General features: G+C 41.3%; 1 protein-coding gene across 2 annotated transcripts in view; it reads right to left on the bottom strand.

The window, feature by feature from the left end:
- The window catches only part of ptprn2 (protein tyrosine phosphatase receptor type N2), a 144,727-nt gene that overhangs the window by 11,730 nt on the left and 120,479 nt on the right, over window positions 1-12,518 (bottom strand). For both annotated transcript variants that reach the window (XM_040044395.1, XM_040044394.1), the window contains exons 14-16: window positions 7,370-7,517; window positions 4,551-4,624; window positions 541-618 (exon numbers count right to left, since the gene is read on the bottom strand). In XM_040044395.1, the coding sequence (XP_039900329.1) occupies window positions 541-618; window positions 4,551-4,624; window positions 7,370-7,517 (300 nt within the window). The remainder of the gene's footprint in view (window positions 1-540; window positions 619-4,550; window positions 4,625-7,369; window positions 7,518-12,518) is intronic.

Here is a 12,518-nt window from a genome sequence, read left to right on the forward strand (position 1 = left end):
GGGAACACAACGACCTCTTTTGCACCAACGTGGTGCCAATTCTGCACACATTTCTGCAGGTCTGAGACCCGTGGCTTACAGAATCTGCGAGCTGAATATGCCAATTATTGTTGGATTTCTTGTGGCAGACCCTCACGTAGCCAGCTTTTTGGCACCAGCACTGGTCTTTTAATAGTAAAAATGAGTGGGACCAGTTCTAGATTGAGCTCTGGCATTGTGCCAGTGGAAACAGCAAAGGAGCATCTTTTATGATTTCTAAATAAACTTAAGGATTCTGAATTATTAGCGGTAAGGATATCCTTGGTATAGTTTAACTCACTCTAAATGCACAAACATGTGTTTAGTGTTGGTGTGTTCAGCTTGATTTCCTCGCTGATCCACCACAGTAATCTTGACACGCCTTTCTTGGACACTCACTAGTTGGAAAAACAAATAAAACCTCTGGGTCAGAAACTGAGTACCTCTGCTGTGGTTCTTCCCTCACAGCTGTAGACACAAACAAATAAAAAGATGAAGGATGGACAGTTAATAGAGTTTTACCTGCCAGAAGTCTGCCACGGTGGAAGCTAGGGGACCCTGCGACGCGATGTAAGTAGGGTTGCGAGGGTCATGGTCCATCTGGGAGAGAGGGAACAGAGTGTGACGTAGTGTGTGGTTGGTGACTGGTGGATGAAAACATATTGTCTGGTTAAGACTTCCATGAAATCGTCCATCTGGATGCAGAAACGAAATGAGATCAGCATCTATGATGAAAACACTTGGCTTTCATTCCTCCTGCAAACCCTGTCGTATTCAGGATGCGAGTATTTTTACGGGGGTGATTAGAGGAAACTGGGACATGGAAGTAACTGCATGCTGTTCGCTGGAAAAATGTGGATGTTAACACAAGCTGAACACATATTTGAAGGATAGGTTTGTAGCTAAAAAATGCTTTTAAAAAATCACTCTTTTAAATAGATTTGGACCTTGAACTTTCCTCTTTATCTGCTAGGCAACAGGCACCTCTAATGTTGAACACAACCCATATTCAACGATTTTCTATGCGAGCAAATAACTGAACCTCTCTTTTTAAAAGCTATATATGTTATGAAGAAAGATTCTGTAGCTTCTCAAGGGGATTAGTAAAAAAACCTTATTTCCAACTAACCTGAAATTTGCAAAACAACTTCAATTCACTGTCGCTATTTTTCACTCTTACAATATCTTTGTGCCCTCAAAGACTTGATGAACTGCTTTCAGAGCTCTTTCTTTTTCACGCTTAGCTGTGTTTCTACATGAAACACGACACTGCCGTGGACTTTAACGCCTGGAGTCTCCTAACACGAGGGCGCTGAATGCCCAGGTGGGGTGATGGACACAGTTTGAGGGATGTGATTGAGATTTGAATGAAAATAAAATCAGCAATCAGATTTTACTGAATTAAGTTTCTATGGTTAACCTCTCGTGTCAGGCATACCAGTGGGGAACATGGTGACTTATTTTGAAGGGAAAGATTCACAACAATGCATTCTTAATGTATGTTTGACATCATAACTATAGATGACTCAAACAGTGCTGTATTTTTTGCACATGCAGAATAATATCAAATATTGCAGACTTTCTAAAGAGTGCAGGAGTTTTTAAAAATTGACGCTGGTGCTCAGCACTGCCTCCCTTAAGTAAGAAAGTTTTGGGTTCGAACCTCTTCTTGGTTAGCTGGCTGAAGGTTTAAATGTGAGCATGAATGGCCTATTTCTCTCTGTTAGCCCAGACTGGTGACCAATTTAGGGTGTATCCCATCAAACTACCCTGCTGGGATCGTCTCCTGCCCCCCTGAATTGGATAGGCGGGCGAATGGATGGTATAATTGAGTCATTGCTTAATTAATCTTCCACTGACTGACATCCACCAATGGAACTGAGTGCTTTTTTTTGCAGCATCGCCCTTAAATCTAACTGGGAGAGAGGGAGACACCTTCAAGCTGAACATCACGGTGACAGTAAGCGACAGGGTCGACTTTAATGGCGTTTTGATTTTTTTATGAAATCCCTTTTTTATGCTGAAGAACAAATTGTCAAGGACACTTGACATGGCCTTAAATGTTAAAGATCTAGTTTTCTCATTTCACATCTTTGCAAATTTCTTAAGCTCATTTGTCTCGCTCATGGACCTTGACACGCACCCTTAAAAGGAAAAATAATTATGGAGGATTTCTCCATGGCTCTAATACTACCATGACACTTCTCTCATGCTTAATATCCTGAACGACAGGATTAATTCCTAATGCTTTGAAAAGCTGATAAAAAAAACAAGCACGCAAGTTTAGTTGAATTGTTAAGAAAAATCAACTTCTTTGTTATTAAGAGTTTGGAATCTATTTTTTGTACTTTTTCGGAGGATTAAATGCGTTAAATTGTTTTGTTTATTTAAATCTACTCCCAGGCAGTGACGTAAATGTAACTCAACCTCAACAGAAGCAGCATTGTCAGACGCCAGCTGTTGAAAATCATTCGTTGCGTAAATGATTATTTTGGAGATTTTGGTTTTTTGGAGTAGTGAAATGCTTAACGCAGCAGATTCTCCCGGGATTCACAGTCGATGTTTATTTATGATTTATAGTTTTTATCTGTATAAGATGTCAGGCAGGGTGTCAGTTTTCATTGTATATGTAAGAAAACAACCACTGGGGAGCAGAAACGAAGCTCGGAGCTGAACATGCTCGCCAACGCACGCACACGGACCGGCTGAAATTGAAAAATGTTGACAAAAAGGACTCATCGGTGAAAGAAAAACTGCATTCACTACCTGCTGTTACACGTCAATTAGCCATGTCCGCTTTCTTTTTGTCTCTTTTTTGAATTCCTCACATGGTTTGGTTGAAACAAAACAAAGTAAAAAACAAATCTCACCCGCAGAAATAAAAGGGTGATGTCGAAAGCTAGTGCCTGCACTCCGTTTAGCCAATCTCAAGGACACAGACATGCTGTAGCTGTGTGCTGACATCCCTGCATGAATACTAAAGCGCTAACATGAAAGAAAAGTCCTGCATTTCAGCTGTAGTCTCCCTGCCATTGTGGCAAGAAGATAGACTACAGTAAGAAAAAAAAAAGAACCAACGAAAGAAAGCAAAAAATGCAAAGAAGTGCTCTTTGGTTTGAAGTAAAATAGCTTGTTCGAAAATAGCTCGCACAAATATGTGTTCACCGTGAAGCTTCAGCTTTCAACACCTCGCTGTAGTGTCTTGATCCCTTTTTTAAAAAAATATAAGATTGAGAGCTCAGAAGCTAACTGCCAGCTCGAGCTCATCTGAGTTTGAAAACAAAAGCGAGAACAGGCGGGAAATCGGGAAAAGCCAGAAAAGGCCAGACGAGACAAAGACGAGCGGCCTTTGACCACTTCTTGCCGCTGCGCATTCCTTCAAACCATTCCTCGCGCTAATGATGATGTACATCTGGGAGCGCTGGCACCATTTGTGGTCAACCATTAACCATTAGCCGAGCTTTTCACCGAGTGTGCGTGTCACCCGGTGCTTCGCAGGGAGCTCAGATCGCCCCCTTCCCTTTGCCTCTCTGACCCCGGATTCCCAGAAAGAAGCGACAGATTATTTACTCGTAGGCCGCTGCCCCTGAAGCTAATGAGGAGGAAGAAGCCGCATTGACAGACATAATTATCACAGTTTTGCTGGGCTCAGCCAGGGGTCCCTTTTGTGGTGTAATTACTGTCCTTTCATCCACACACCACTGCATCTGCCATTACTGTATTTCACCCATCTTCAACATCCGCCTGCATTTCTGCGTTAAGCCGCACCAAAACAGTCTTGCAGAACTTTTTTTAATCGAAAATCTTTCCCTACCTTCTTCCTCTGATTGATCGACGTTATTGCGACATTATTCTATAAGACGTTGCACTTCAGTGCTGTTTAAATAAGCTAAAAACCTCTATGAATATGCCATTAGTGAATATGGAGAAATAAATAGACCACCTAAAAGTCTCCATTGTTTGTTTCTGAAGAGTAATAGGCTTTTAGCGCAGCTGCGTGCACCCCGCCCCTCCCTCATCTATCTCCTCGGAAATTTTGGCACTGTATTTGAAATGCATAGTTTCCTGTTTCCCTTTGATGGAATCCCTTTTCAGCAGCCTCGGGGGAAATCATGACTGGCAATGTTTTGGGGGAGAGATATTTAAAAAAATATATAACCATAGCCCTCTCCAGTAGTCAGATCTTTCTGGATTTGTATGGGATACCTTTGCTTAGTCAAAAAAAATGCATAATTCTTTTTAGTGTGAATGAAAAAAAAGAAAAAGAAAGATGGGTATCTCCAGGGAGCAGCCATTTTGAAAGCAGTAAAAGTAGCAAGGCAATTCAGCAAGACACAAGAAACCCACTGAGGTTCTCAGCATGGAGAACAAAGTTAAAAAAAAAGATCAATGGGCTTGGATCAATCACTACTTTTCTCTCAGAGTAAAATCCAACCACAACAGGTGCTCTTGATACTAAAAAAGGGGTGGGGGGGCTTCAGAGATAACATATTAGCCAAACTCTAGAACCATAATGAATAAAGAATACTCACAATTGGACTGGCATTGATGTAATCAGAGTTGCTGTGGTTGTTCTCCGCTTTCAAGGTGATCCTGGAATGATCGTCTGTAATGGAGATGCATAATTCATCGGTAAATATTCCCCCCCGCTTTTACTCCCTGCACAATAACAACAGAGTTTTGAGCAGCAACACAGGAATATGAAGCTGAAATGGCTGCGGGGACTGCAATTTCACCAGACTTTCATCATGCGCACGCACGCTGTTCTAAAGTCCTGGATTGCTTCACCTTAACCGAGGAATGTTCCAAGTGAAATAATAATAAACTGTTTCATCTTAAGAAGTGTGCGAGTTCTGAACTTTCAAATTCTGTTCGTTCTTTTTTCTTTTCTTTTTTTCCTAAACAAGTGAAGCTGTTGCAAGAGTCATATAATGTATTTGTAATGGCCCGGAACCCACTTTGATTTGCTTGGAATTAAAGTTCATGATTTAAAATATTTTCATATATTTATGAACAAAAAGGCGAAATCAAGGGAAATAAAACATCTTTATTTGTTATTTAAAAAGAGTTTAACACTTTAGGCTCGTCAGACCTGCCCAGGTGAGGTCAGATTTGACAGTAACCAAGCAACACGCCGCCTGTCATCAGATTGCAGTTCAAATGTAGCTAAATCCTGATTGGTGCATGACACCGTGTGATACATAGCTACTGTTGCTATGCCCTGAGCCCTCTACAGAGTGGGTTTCCTTCCTATTTATCCCACTGCACTGAAATTGGCAGAAAGTCACCTGGAGGGTGTTTGTGAGAGATTCCCAGAGATATATATATATAAATATATATATTTAAAAAAGGCACTTGGAGAATCCTGAATGGAAATTTATGGGAGAGTTGTGCAACAAGTAAGACGGTGTCAGAAATAAAGCTTTCTCACACCCAAAACCTTATTTTGGGTCAAAGTCAGGAAGATTTTTCAGTGTTTAGCATCACATTTGAATGGTGGGTGTGTACATGCAGGTTTTATGTTCTGGTGATTATTAGAATATATATGACTCATAATAGATTAACTTTAACTAACTGGGAAATCCCAGCAAAGCGAGCTGTGACACAACTTTCACTGCTCTGATTTCACTCTTCAAATAAGGAGGCGTCACTAACAGATGCTACTTATTCACATGTTAACCTCCTGTTTTAACTGAGATTCCCAGTGTTCGTAGTAGTTGTCGTTTCTCTGGTTCTCTTTCACAGTGTGTCTGTTTTTTCCCCAGTCTCACTCCCCTCCCTCCTACCCCGTCGCACCAAATGGCCGAGCCTGGTTCTTCCACAGGTTTCTTCCTATTAAAAGGGACTTTTTCCTTACCACCGTCGCCAAGTGCTTGCTCGGGTTTGCTCTGTATTATTGTAGGGTCGTTAACTTAAAATATAAAGTGCCATGAGGTGAATGTTGTTGTGAGTTGGCACTATATAAGTAAAATTGAATTGAATTTCAAAACTGCGCTGTCAAGGAAGGACATCAAGCTGTAAATCCTTAACTGCCATACATCAGCACACTGCTCACAACTTATGGGCCAACTCAGCTCCCATGTAAGATAAACAATCAGACATAAGTAATTTCAGTTTGTCTAGAAGGAGGCGTAAACAGTTCATTTTGCTGTTTGGCTCCATTCACCTTTATCTCAGGAGCTTCATTTGGGTGAATTACAGCAAATTTTGGTGCAGGTCTGCTTGTGTTCATTTATTTTGGTGGTCACATTTTAAAGCATGATTTACATTTACTTTAATAACATTATAGGCTTTTGTACAACTGTTACAAATACTATAAAGGGCCAAAGTTTCAAAAAATGACATCGCTTTATGTGCATGTGACCCCTGTAATCCAGAAGCACAGACTTCAGACTGCTCTGACCATTTTTTTTCTAGTCTTGGATCCGTATGTTTTCAAAGAGAGAGGATATCCCTAATATGGTCATCTAAGGCACATACAGCTGTGAACAGAGGTTGTTTGTGAGGTGCAGCCAATCAGAAGAAAGCTGGCTTAAAGCGAAAGAAGCTAAAATGACTTGTTGCAGACTGAGATGCTGCATCAAAGCACTGCATAAGATAATACTTAATATTCATTTTGAACTGTGAATCATCCAAAAAATCTAGAGTTTAAAAAGTAAGCAGAGCAGGTCGGCTTTAAAGAAAGACTTATTCACCCTCCAGTGTTACATTTTTGGGTCCCAGTTCATTCTGAACTAACTGAAAATCACAGTTCAGTGAGTGGAATTCAATCAATGGTCATTTCAACCTTTGGATGGTTTTGATGCGTCCTTTGGATACACTTGCAAGAATTAGCCAAGAAAGCAGTTATAGTCACATTCAAACTGCTTTAAAATCATAAAAACATCACTTCATCCAAATTTTTTGGAGCTGCCCAGTCCCAGTACAACTTTTAACTTTGATATTCGGTGACTCTCAAACAGGTATGCATTTGTCCCCATTGAAAATCCTCTTTGGCTTTAATCGAGAGGATGCGAGAGATGCAGCAGGGAGTCTCCTCTCACTACACTGACAGACACTTATGGGGTTTCTGGAAAAAACAGTTTAAATATCGCTCTTTGGCTAGATTACTAATTACTAATTATTTGTTCATGTTTGAAGCATATTTTCCACAGTGTTGTTTTGGCATGTTTACCCAAATGGTTTTATGTTCCTCTTTGGAGCATCTGTTCACAAATACATCAACAACATTTATGAAGCTACATGACCCTGCCTGGACTGTTCCAGACTTGAGGATCATACTAACATTCCTGCAGAAAAAAACACTAAAGCAGACAAAAAACCCCAAACCAAACAACCTGAATGGACTCACATGCGACCACGGCGTCAGAGCGGTTCCTCTTGGAGTTCTGCTCGCCTTGGCCCACGCTGCAGGCGCTGGGCTCTGCCTGGTAGGAGCACAGCGCCTCCCACTCACGCTCCAGACGGTTCTTGTTCTTCAAGTGGTCCTCCATGTATGACTAGAGGAAAACAGACACCACCTCAGCCACCACTTCAAACGACAAGCCAGAACCGTGCAAGAGTTCAGCTCGAGATATGGCTGCAACAAAGAAATCTGATTTGTTTTTGCACTGAATTTGGTTTAATTAAGTAAAAATAACAAAAAAAAAACCTACTTCACCTTTACCTCACTGGAGGTTTCTGGTTAATGCTCGATGTTAATGCTTCATTGTATTTTCTAACCCATAAATAAACTAGAGCAAAAACACTAAACCTTAAACAACAGCATCCTCCTTCAAGCATTGATCAGCTGTCATGTCGCATTATTATTCTAAGCTGCTGTACAGCATGGCAGCTAAATGAAGAGGAGGCTGCTGAAGATCTAGGTGGGGAAGGTGTGTTAATGCTGGCGTCTTTGTGTGTTTGTGTGTTTGACCGAGAAGAAACAAAAAACACACACAATTAAGACTCCCTGAAAGGTTTGTCTGCATTGGAAATACTTCAGGGGTGTTTCAATCACGTCCCTCACTGCTTGCACAGCCGCTGATAAGATTGTCTGCATTTAAGCTGTCGCTTGGAGAAGACAAAATTGAATTCGCTAGAGAGACAAAGATGGAAAAAGAGAAGGGGGAGGGGTATAGGCCTCTGTATGTGCGTGTGTGTGTATGTATTCACCCAAACCAGGGCAAGTCTTAGGGAGCTTAGAGGCTGTAGCTGGCAAGAAGAGTCTTTTTTAGCATAGCACAGTGTTGCACTTTCTCTCCTGTATCATGGCTCCCCTCTCGGCGGGGTTAAATGGTTTAGTCCGCTATTGTGTGAGACAGAAGATTACAGACTCATAAACTGATGTCAGGGATCAGCTGGCTAATACAATGAAAGTGATACCCAGATGTGCCGGGTTTTCATCCCGTATTAAAAGCAGTATAGGTAGGCCGAGCAGAGAGGCGACGCTCCATTGTCACAAATCCGACTTATTCACTTCTGCCTGTCATCGAGAATCCAAGTCTTTGCAGCATAGTATACATTAATATATATATATTCATAGATGATAATCACAAATAAGCTTGTCCAAAAACACAATAGCCAATTATTCTGGTGATGAATTCAGAAGTCCTCTGCATGCCTGAGAAGGATATTAGCGCTTAAAAGAAAATTACAAATCCTGCACACAATGGAAATCAGAGTTTATTGTTGGCCACAGAAGCAAAAGGTGTTACACACGACCAGGCTGAGAACAATAAAAAAAAGCAGCTCTTGTGGTTAATGCAGCTGCATAATGAGAGAAAATGGTGGCACAGTATGTCCTATCTGAACCCATTAATGACAATAAGTGATCGTCCTAAAATACTGCAGTAAATTTCTACTCTTCTACTTCCCAGTCCGAATCTGCTGTTTTATGCATGCAAAAAAATTCAATTATTAAAAAAAAGTCAGTTCTAACACATGTATATTTGCATGTGCTGAGATGTGCATCGCCTAGAACACACACACACACACACACATATACACATACACAGCGCTGTCTTCCCAGGAAAATGACAGCATGCCATTATGGCCACTTGACAGAGCCTGTCACCACTATGCTCTTGTCACCCTGTACAAGTACTCTCTGCTTGCCAGCCTGACAGCATTCCACCTCCCCTACCAATATTACATCTCCATGTACTTGATATATCCACTCTGAATTGCATCCCATTCTATTCAAACGATGCCCTGAATCGATTGCATTCCAAATTCATATTTTCGCAACTTAATGCAATACAGCCAGCAGGCCCTTATCGAGCCCTCCTGCTTCTAGGAGGAGGCAGTGGACCACGGCGTATTCCAGAGACAGGGTAACGAAGGTTTAGTGAATGGGGGGATTATGTCTGCCAATCAGAGGGCTGGGATGGGAGGCCTGGGTGTCAGGGAAACAATGTCTAATCCTTCCTAAGCAGTCTCCTCAGCAGCAGAGGGTGCTGGGTGAAATCAGGATGAAGGGACGACCAGGGGAGCCAGACACAACAGGTAACACATTACTGTCAGGCTCCGCTGTCAAATTAAAACAAACAATGGTGGGAACAGTTTGTGCAGGGACCTTTATGATATGTCGAACAGCTGCAAGACGTGAAAAAGAGCATTAACGTGTACTGTGATTTGTGTGACTAATATTAGCTACATGAAAAGAACTCATTGTGTTGCTTTAAATGAGGCAGCAAATTGCCCCCCCCCCCCCCCAACTAAATATAAAATTGCAAAGAAAAAAACCCCACAAAAACGCTGAGGGCAGAACATGTTGCACAAGTCAGTGGCTATTTTTCCTTTGCCCGAGTCTATTATCCTGTTGAGCAAATAATTTATCATTTAAAAAAAAATGAACAATAACAACTCAACATAATAATGAAAAAGGGCCTCCAGCTACTTAATTATTGATTTCTTTCCCCTCTTTTTTCTTTTTTCAGTTTTTTTTAAGAGAGAGGTGATTAAGCCAAGGGAAAACTACAACAACAGCAACGGCATCAACATTTTGACCCTGTTCCTGCACAGCAGGAGAACCTGCTCAGAGGTGTTTTGCTTGCGTTTGCAAAGGCCGGAAAACAAGTTTGGTGCCTGTGATACCCCTGTCCATGGTGCTGAAAAGCTGCAGAATCACAGAGTGGCACATGCTTCCTTGTTACACATCTCTTAATTATTTTACATACATAAAATGTAGAGGTTATGGCATCACAGTGTAGCTGAAACAGAAGAAGAAAGCAAGTGTAAGACACCAGAGGCGTGCCAAAGCTCTGGAAAGCACAGCAGATGACTCAGCACACAGAGGCATCCAATTTTGGTTTTGAAGTTGGAAGTCGTTATGCAAGTCTTAAGGTGGGCCACACAGTGGGACACAACATCGTAGTTCATTTATCCTGACGGCACTCTCGCAGAAGTGGTGTGTGTGCGTGTGTGTGTGTGTGTGTGTGTGTGTGAGGTGTTTGGGGCTCAAGAAGGGAAAAAAAAGAACCCCCAGCATGTGTGCTTTGGAAAGCTGGGTATTCATCATCCTTCTCCACACGGTGTGAGCTCCAAAGAGCGGGAGCGGCGAGATGAGAGGAGAGCAGAGATCGGAAAATATAGGTCTGAGATCAGTGATAACAAGGCAATCTCACACATGGTTTCATGTGAGATGGTGGAGGAATTTTAAAGAAGAGGCCCCTATAGGACATCTCCATGTCAATCACGGCCATGAAAGAGAAGTAAAGGCCCCAGAGTGTTTTACCTTTCCACAGCATAGTGCTTGCGTTGCTGCTGCGAAGAAACTAGGGCTAATAATAACAGCTCCTAGAAATGATTCACAGTGGCTCTTTTGTTATTTGCAAGGCTAAATGCTTTTCTATTGTCAATGTTTTCAAAAGAGGCTTCACAAACAAGCCTTGACGAGTGCAACAAAACCCATCTATTACCAGCAATACAAGGCATTACTCAGATTCACTCTCATTCATTATAGCCTCCCAATATAAAAGCTAGACATGCAGTGTGATGAATGCTCTCTCCATTAATGGAAACACTGCAAGGCATCTATCCATCTCTTTTATCAAGCTTGTTTCAAATGAATGAAGCAAAAGTTGTGCGAAATCAAACCATGCATTGTGTGTTTGTGGAAGAATTGGCAACCAAGAGCTTTTTCAATCAAACGGAAAAAAAAAGAACAATATTTCTAAAACATCCAAATGACAATCAGATGGGTAATGATATTTCACTTTTGTGCCGCTCTCATCACGCGAAACATTGTCTACCTTATTTTGCTGCGGCGGTAAGAGAAAACGGAGGCGGTAAGAGATGAAAATGACAGAGAGGAGAGAGAACCGGGACGGAATGATGAAGAGGGAAAATGAGACAGAAGTAGGAAGAAAAAGTTGGAGGAGGAGGAGAAAAAAAAATATAAAGACGCCAGAGCCGAGATAAAAGCAGGAGGGAGAAAACAGCAGGAAGAGTAATGAAAAAAACAAAAAACAAAGATAACAGGGTTCTGAAGGGAATGAGGTGAGAGAGGGATGAAAAACACCATCCAGACAGATAAACAGAGAGAAATAAAGCTGTTGGTATTCATACAGGACGTCTTAAAATCAGACACTAGCATACAAATTCATCAAACAAATAAAAGGAAGTGACAGCAAACATTTTTCTATACTGGATTGGCTCCAGTATGCCAGAATATTCCAAATTAGGTGTAGTACAAAATACATTACTCTGGCAATCTTCATTTAACCATGCAGGCACTCTAAGCGGCGTGACGTATAACAGACATTACCTCATGGCTCCTCAAGGTGGAGCTAAAAAGCGAATGAGTGCAAGGATCTTAACTTGCTTGCAGCAATAAATGCATAGCCTGAGAAGCAGCAGGCAGCCAGGGAAAGCAAATCAGAGTGCTAACCGATTGAAGCAACACACAATGCCAACACTTGTATATTAATCCCACAATGCAGTGAGTAAATTCTCTCTTCTGTGCGAATATCGCGATGTATCGTAAATGACTTTATGGCCATTTATCGAGTATCGCAGAATCACATACATATGACATCATAAGGTACTTGAGTCAGTGTTCATTTTTTAACATTAAAATTTGATTTTTAAACCTATTAATTATATAAAAGTAGATATTTCAGTCGCTGATCACTTATTTTTGTTGTTCTTTCAAAAAAATTTAAACAATTTCTTTAGTGTCAACGTATTTATTTACTTGAAAATATCATCGGACTTTTTCCCACCACTATTAGCTATCGATTTGTCTATTTAATGACCCGTAACAGTATTTTCCCAAGCATTCATTAGGTACCACTAACCCTAACCCACTCGCTCTCAAACTGTGGTGAGGGACAGAAACAGGTGGATAGAGTTTGCTGATGCTATTGCACTTTCAGCTTGGATCCTTTTTATTTTTTATGACTGTTAAAAACTGTGGGGTGGGTGTGTGTGCGTGTGAACGTCCTTCTGAAGTGGGGTATGCCAGGAAAAACTTGAGAACTGCAGCCTGAAACCATCACTCTCAGCTAACAATTGTC

The sequence above is a fragment of the Simochromis diagramma genome, unplaced genomic scaffold (genome assembly GCF_900408965.1).
Source record: "Simochromis diagramma unplaced genomic scaffold, fSimDia1.1 OVJJ01000602.1, whole genome shotgun sequence".
Classification (NCBI taxonomy): Eukaryota; Metazoa; Chordata; class Actinopteri; order Cichliformes; family Cichlidae; genus Simochromis; species Simochromis diagramma.